At 38.2% G+C, this 7605-nt stretch overlaps 2 protein-coding genes across 2 annotated transcripts; both read left to right on the forward strand.

Annotated features, from left to right (window-relative positions):
- Positions 1 to 476: 476 nt before the first annotated feature.
- LOC125818853 (probable leucine-rich repeat receptor-like protein kinase At1g35710) lies at positions 477 to 1865 on the forward strand. Its single transcript, XM_049498368.1, has 3 exons — positions 477 to 485; positions 830 to 1296; positions 1391 to 1865. Exons 1-3 carry the CDS (start codon positions 477 to 479, stop codon positions 1863 to 1865), a joined length of 951 nt encoding a protein of 316 aa, XP_049354325.1.
- Positions 1866 to 5778: 3913 nt separating this feature from the next.
- On the forward strand, positions 5779 to 7024 carry LOC125818854 (receptor kinase-like protein Xa21). Its single transcript, XM_049498370.1, has 3 exons — positions 5779 to 5958; positions 6001 to 6532; positions 6681 to 7024. The coding sequence occupies exons 1-3, from the start codon at positions 5779 to 5781 to the stop codon at positions 7022 to 7024; spliced, it is 1056 nt and encodes a 351-aa protein (XP_049354327.1).
- Positions 7025 to 7605: the final 581 nt, after the last annotated feature.

The raw sequence follows: 7605 nt of genomic DNA on the forward strand, positions 1-7605 counted from the left end.
TACTTAAGGACTTAAATTCTACCATTATGTAATTAAAATATTTGTATTTAATTAAATAATTAATCAAATTTTAATTTAGTAAAAGGGCAAAATGGTAATTCAACTTTTTACTTTGGAGCTTCCCACTTATAATAATATATGATGACTCAATACTTGCATTCTCTCTTTGTAAATTATGCAACTGAGATTTTAACTCACGAATTTGTGGCGTTGAACCAGAAGCATAAGCAGTCACAAGTTTAGTCCACACTTTTCGAGCAGTTTTAGCACCAACTAGTTGAGGTAATATACCTTCAGAGACTGAAGCAACGATCCAACTTAGGACAAGTTGATCTTCTCTCACCCAAGAATTATAGGCAGGGTTGGGTTCATTATTATCCAAAAGCCGTTCTGGAATTACCTCATTACCTTCAATATGATAATCAAGACCACAACCCCTAACCATAGGGAGAAATTGTGTCTTCCACAACAAAAAAATGGAGGATGTAAGTTTAGCAGGCAGTTGATGGGCAAGGTTGGGAGAAGTAAAAGCAGTAACAAAGGAATTATGTGTAGTGGATGATGTTCCAGACGTAGTAGAAGTAGAGTCGCCTGCCATTGCCGTCGTTGCGTTGTGTTTTTTTTTTTTGGTTGTTTAAACCTCTTAGGGCTTTGATACCTTGTAAAACCTTTTCAATAATTCTATATGTGATGTACATGAGTGAATATATATAGAGTCTAACTTAAGAGTCCTATAGTTACACAAGTACAGTAACAAAACCAACACAATCTAGGAGATAAGAGACTAATCCTAGTTGGACTATAAACGCTGCATCATCTGTCTTCACAGGTATGCAAGAGATTTGATACCGAATACGAAGTGACGAGAAATGTTAGACACAGAAATCTTGTTTCAGTGATTACTACATGTTCTAGTGACTATATAAGAGCCTTTGTTCTGCAATTTATGTCCAATGGAAGTCTTGAGAATTGGCTGTACAAAGAAGATCGCCACTTGAACCTTCATCAAAGAGTCACCGTAATGCTTGATGTAGCTATGGCAATTGAATATCTACATCATGGTCATGTCACTCCAATAGTTCATTGCGACCTAAAGCCAGCCAACGTACTTTTGGATGAAGATATGATGGCTCATGTTGGTGATTTAGGCATCTCTAAAATTTTAGCCATAAGCAAGTCCATGGCTTATACCGAGACATTGGGCACTCTTGGATACATTGCACCAGTTGTAAAAAATCTACTCATTTTTTGGCCAATGATTGGACCAAAAATACTTATTTTTGCTCTTGGTTTGGTGTCACTTGCTCTCTAAAAAGCCAAAGGGTTGTGGCCTTGACTCTTAACTTCAAGGCACAATTTCCCCGTCTTTGGCCAATTTGTCCTTTCTCAGTGTTCTCAATCTCGAGAACAACAATTTCCACGGTGGCATCCCTTATGGACTTGGCGAAATGCCTCGCTTGAAAGTTATTGATGTTAAAAACAATCAGCTCAGCGGAAGTATACCAACAAGTCTATTTCAAAACCAAAGAGTTCAAGTAATTTCATTGGTTTTTAATGAACTCAGTGGTGAAATGTGGAGAGGGCCATGGTATGTACCAAAACTGAGAGTCTTAAATCTCTGGAACAATAGCCTCACCGGTATAGTCCCTCCTTCTGTTGGAAATGCCACAAAAATGATGAACTTCAGTATGTCTGGGAATAGAGTGAGCGGCAACATTCCAAAGGAGATTGGTAATATGAGCCAACTTGTAGAGCTATTCCTGTTTGACAATCAATTAACAGGTTTCATTCCTCCAACATTGTTTAACATCTCGTCTCTACTTTCTGTGTCTCTGGCAAACAATAGCCTTTCCGGTTCTCTCTAGCTTGATGAAGAAAATATTGTCTCAAATCTCAACATCTTAAGTATATCTTACAACCAAATTTCTGGTTGCATTCCTTCCAACATATGCCAACTCACACAGCTCAAAGTTTTGTCCATATCTCTCAACAATATAACTGGAGACATACCCAGAAATATTGGTTGTTTCTCCAAACTCGAGAAGTTTTATATTGGTGATAATCTAATAAAAGGGACTATTCCCACTTCATTGGGAAATATTTCCACTCTGCATAATCTTTACTGTTGAAACAATCGCATAGTGGGGGAATACCTCTGAAATTAGGGAAGCTATCAAATTTGAGGCAATTAAGCTTTGCCCATAATTATAATCTTATGGGTGAAATTCCAGAGGCTATTTTCAACATATCTTCTTTGGAAATGATTGATTTCAGTTTCAACAACCTCTCGGGGAGAATTCCAACCACTATAGGTCTTCCTAACCTTAAGGAACTTATCTTGGCAGTCAATCAGCTTGAAGGGGAAATTCCATTGTTCATAACAAATGCTTCCAAGCTTGAGATACTGGAGCTAGATCGTAACTCTCTCACAGGAACTGTTCCTAACAATTTGGGGAATCTCCGTGAGCTGCGAGCACTGCTCCTACATACTAATCAACTTACCAATGAACCAAGAGTGCATGAGTTGCGATTCTTCATTTCTTTGGCGGACTGTAAGATGCTGCGATATCTACAAGTGGGTTCCAATCCGTTGAATGGCATTCTGCCCAATTATATTGGGAATCTTTCATCTACTATTGAATACTTTAACATAGACGATGCACACATCAGCGGCCTCATCCCCACAAGTATAGGCAACATGAGCGGTCTTACTTCCCTAGACATTCAAGGAAACAACTTGATAGGGAGTATTCCTCCTGATGTTGGTAAGCTTAAACAACTCCAAGGGCTGTGTCTATCTACCAATAAATTGCAGGGACATATTCCAAAGGCGGCATGCCATTTGTCTAATTTGGTTGAATTATATCTGGATGGTAATGAGCTCTCTGGATTAATTCCAGAATGCTTTGGAAATCTGCATGCTTCAAAAGCTTTATTTGGGTTCTAATAAATTTTCATCAAAATTTCTATTGAGCCTTTGGAAGATGAGTGGTCTTCTCTATCTAAGTGTGTCGCAAAATTCAATAGAGGGAGAGCTTCCATCAGATATTGGAGAACTAAAAGCCATTGTAGAACTATATCTTTACAATAACCACTTTTCAGGTGTGATACTAACCAGATTGGGGGAACTCCAAAACCTGCAGTATATTGACCTATCCAACAATTCATTTTTTGGCCAAATTCCATTATCCTTTGCCAACTTGATAAGCTTGGAATTCTTGAATTTGTCTTTAAATGCCTTGTCGGGTACTATTCCTAAGTCTTTGGAAAAACTCTCATACCTGAAAAGCATTAATGTTTCATTTAACGATTTAGAAGGAGAAATACCGAGTGGTGGCGTGTTTACAAATTCCACTTTGCAATCATTTCTCGGGAACAAAGGTCTTTACGTGTAACATCGTGTAAGTTGAAATAACTATGAAGAAGCTGGAAATTGGAAATAGTCATTTTTTTGGAGAGAATTCAAAATCTGGAAATTTGGTTAAGTATGGGAAAAAAATGAGTTTTTGGTCAAATTTGAGCAGTCATAACTCCTATATCAGGATGATTTAGGTGAATTTCCAGTTACTTTTGGAAAGCTCTTGGAATTATCTTTCCAACGCCGCCGAGTTTGCTCGATTCCGAGTTCGTATGAGTGAGTTATGCCCTTTGGAAGTTGGGCTGTTGGCACAGGGCAGTTTAGTCCGAATTTGTAAGGGTATTTTCGTCTTTTTCCCAACCATTTCTTTTGGTTATATTAAGGTTTTAGACTGATTTTAAATCATTTTTTCCTTTTTAAAGTGAGAGTTAGGGCTTTTGAGAGAAGAGAGAAAGAAGAGGAGAAAGAGAAGAAGAAGCAAGGATTCGTCAAGATCGTCATGGTTTTCATCGAGGGTGATCCCTATTAAGGTATGTGAGATCATAGTGTTGGTTTGGTTCATTCCCCCACACGCCAAACTCGTTTTAATTCTGAGAAAAGATTGGTTGTGTTTGTTGAAGTTGCGGTTGTGGGTGTTGAATTCTCGTGGTTGTGTTGTTGAAGTTTCTAGTTGATTTGGTACATGTTTCCGGATGGAATTTCGAGTTGAATCTATTGTATATTGAGGGTTTTAATGATTATGAGTGTTTGGCGAAAGAACCTTTGTTGTTGAGAGGGTTTAGAGTTGGAGAAACTAAGAAGAAAAGTCGGATTTTCTGGGGAAAAGGCTGGGGCGTCGCGCCAGCCAGCGCGCCCCAAAAGGGGCTCTGAAGTTCCCCCCTTGGGGCGGTGTGCCATGCAGTGCGCCCAGCAGGCCTTCTGGATTTTGAGGGATGGCGCCCCGCGCCTCTCAGAGCGCCAAGGACGCCAGTTCTCCTCATTTCTTCCCCACTTTTTCATACATGTTCCTTGGTAATGTACCTATGTTTTATAGTTGTTTCCAACACTCTAAGGTACATCTAGATATCCCGAACTCATCCATAAACATGAGATCATTACCCTTGAATCCGTAATCCAATTCGAGGAAAGTTAGGATCAAAGTCGAGTGAAGTTAGAGTCAAGCTTAGAAGTTAAGAAGTAAGTCAAAGCAAGTCTTTAATGTTTTTCAAGAGTCTTTATTGAACGTTTTAACTTCGTTTTAAGGCTCAAGTTTCAAGTTAAGTAAAGAGTATAGAGTTGAGTTCATTTTCTCAAAAGTTATTAGGGAACTAATTATTCCCGAAGAAGTTTATAAATGCTTTTTTTTACATTTGAGTAAGAAAGGAACTATGTTTTCCAAGAGAGCCTTTGGGCTAAGCTTTGAGCAATTATCTCAAACTATAGAAAGATGTGTGTTTAAAACACTTATGAGCCAAAGTATTTTTTTGGGAGTAGTATTGAGCACCGAATTGGGGACATATTAACTCAACCCTCCATAAGAACCATGTAGCCAACATGGGACTTGATGGGTCATTCTTTTTAGATGATCACGTAAGTTAAGCTAGTGGATCCACTAAGTAAAGCAAGGTCCTATATCACGACAAGGTATAGGATGGTCCTTGGGCAACGTGAGGTAAAACGTTTTATCATCACTAGGGCTCATAGTGGTGGTTGTCGGTTAAAGAATCTCCCACTAAAGTTATATTACTTTTATATAAGTAAAGTTGAGTTTGTTATTGCTTTATCCTTAACGAACTAAGTTGTTTATAATGTTTTAGAAGCTTTATGTATTGCATGTGTCTTATTGCTTTACTTTTGAGTTCAGTCATTCATGTGTCGAACAGAGCTAAGGTAAGTGTTCTCTTGTTCTCCTTTCAAGCTTAAGTTGTGGTTTAGCTTTCCATCTCGCATACTCGTACATTCAATGTACTGATGCCAGTTGGCCTGCATCTTATGATGATGCAGACGCAGGTACCCAGGATCAACACCCAGCACACCGTTGATCCAGTTGAGCACTCCAGAGTCAGTGGTGAGCCTCTTTGCATTCCAGAGGACTCGGTTATTTTGTTCTCTTAGTTTTGTTTCATTAGGATGTTGCGGGGTCTGTCCCAACATCCATCTCAGTGTTATAAAGGTTTCATAGACAGTCAGTCAGTCAGTTAGTATTGAGTCTTTCATCTATGTATATATATAAATATTCTATTTTGGGACTCGAGTTGCCTTTCTGGCCAAGATATTTATCAGTTGGGCTGTTTTATGACCTTTCATTGAATGGAGTTATTCTGTTGAGTTAAGTTTTCCACTGAGTTAAGTAAGCCAGGCCAAGGGTTCGCTTGGGGCCAGCAATGGTCTTTGTGTGCCGGTCCCGCCCAGGGTGTAGGCTCGGGGTGTGACATTACGGAATGCACATATTGGAGATTCCTGCTTGTGCTATCACTAATCCTGGAAAACAATTAAAGCATAAGGAGGTTGTGCTCAAATTTGTTACTGTAGTGGTTATTGCATCCTTTCTGATATTCTTGTTGGTTTCAATTTGGATAATGAAACGATACAAGAAAGGAAAGTCTACAGATGTTGAAAAGGTACCGGAGATCGGGACTCATCAATTAGTTTCTTATCACTAGATTCAACGAGCAACAAATAATTTTGATGAATCCAATTTAATTGATGGGGGAAGCTCTGGCTCTGTGTACAAAGGCACATTGTTTGGTGGAACTGCAGTGGCCATTAAGGTTCTGGATTTGAAAAATGAGAAAGTTTGCAAGAGGTTTGATACCAAATGTGAAGTGATGAGAAATGTTAGACACATAAATCTTGTTCCAGTGATTACTACATGTTCAAGTGACTATATAAGAGCCTTTGTTCTGCAAATTATGCCCAATGGAAGCCTAGAAAATTGGCTGTACAAAGAAGATCGCCACTTGAACCTTCATCAAAGGGTGGTCACTGTAATGCTTGATGCAGCTATGGCAGTTGAATATCTACATCATGGTCATGTCACTCCAATAGTTCATTGCGACCTAAAGCCAGCCAACGTTCTTTTGGATAATGATATGGTGGCTCATGTTGGTGATTTTGGAATCTCTAAAATTTTAGCCATAAGCAAGTTCATGGCTTATACCGAGACATTGGGCACTCTTCGATACATTGCACCAGGTATAAAAAATTCTACTCTCTTTGATTTTCTCTTATATCATAATTTAGCCTCTCCAAATTCTACAAGTAAAAAAAAAAACAAGTTTTCATTTATGCAGAATTATTGTTGTATTTCAATTGAGTAACTTCTCGACATTCCTTTTCTAAGAATATGGCTCGGAGGGATTAGTGTCTGCTAATGGTGATGTTTATAGCTATGGCATCATGTTGATGGAGGTTTTGACGAAAAGAAGGCCAACAGATGAAAAGCTGTGCAATGAAAATCTTGACCTGAGGAAATGGATAATACAATCATTTTCAGGGAGTATGATGGATGCCAATCATTTTTGTGAGGAAGTACAAATCACTTGTAAAACTGAAATCTGTATAGCGTCCATGATAGAATTGTCTTTAGATTGCACAAAGGAAACGCCAGAATCAAGAATAACTATGAAGGATGTCGTGAAGAGGCTTAAAAAAATCAACAACACATTTCTGGAGACAGAGAAGTGATCATCATCTATTCAGATGGTGTTTTTTTCTGAGTTGTTTAGTAAAGTTGTCGTATAGTACTACTTGGAGTCATGTATTGTTTGTAATTTCATTTGAGTATTTTGAACCTACTTTACTTTATCTATTTGTAATTATGTTTTGAATGCTAGCTTGAAATTAGAAACTAGAATGAAGGTGTTTAGCTGCACTATTTTGCTTTCTGTTCATTAGTTTCTTTATTTGTATTCAATAAATAAACTTATTTTGATAACCTGAGCACTTTTCATTTCCTTTGTACTAATTACTGTATTCTTTGGACTTGAGATGCAGAACAGGAAATGAGTTTATTAAGAAAAGACTTTATACAGAGGAACATCACTTGGACTCGCTATCACAAAACAGGATTTTAGGCATTTTTCATGTATTAACGTTAGTCCAGTGAGCCATCGACAATTGGTGATTGACCCCAAACTTGAAGGGGAAGTGGTGATTGTTACAGCTTCTACACAAGGTATTGGATTTGAAGGTGCTCCAATTTGGGTGATTCTTTCATCTGATTGTATATGCTAACAAATGGGTTTGATGAACTGAAGAACTTGTAC

Source organism: Solanum verrucosum, unplaced genomic scaffold (genome assembly GCF_900185275.1).
Source record: "Solanum verrucosum unplaced genomic scaffold, falcon-dt-bn FXZP01000252.1, whole genome shotgun sequence".
Lineage (NCBI taxonomy): Eukaryota > Viridiplantae > Streptophyta > Magnoliopsida > Solanales > Solanaceae > Solanum > Solanum verrucosum.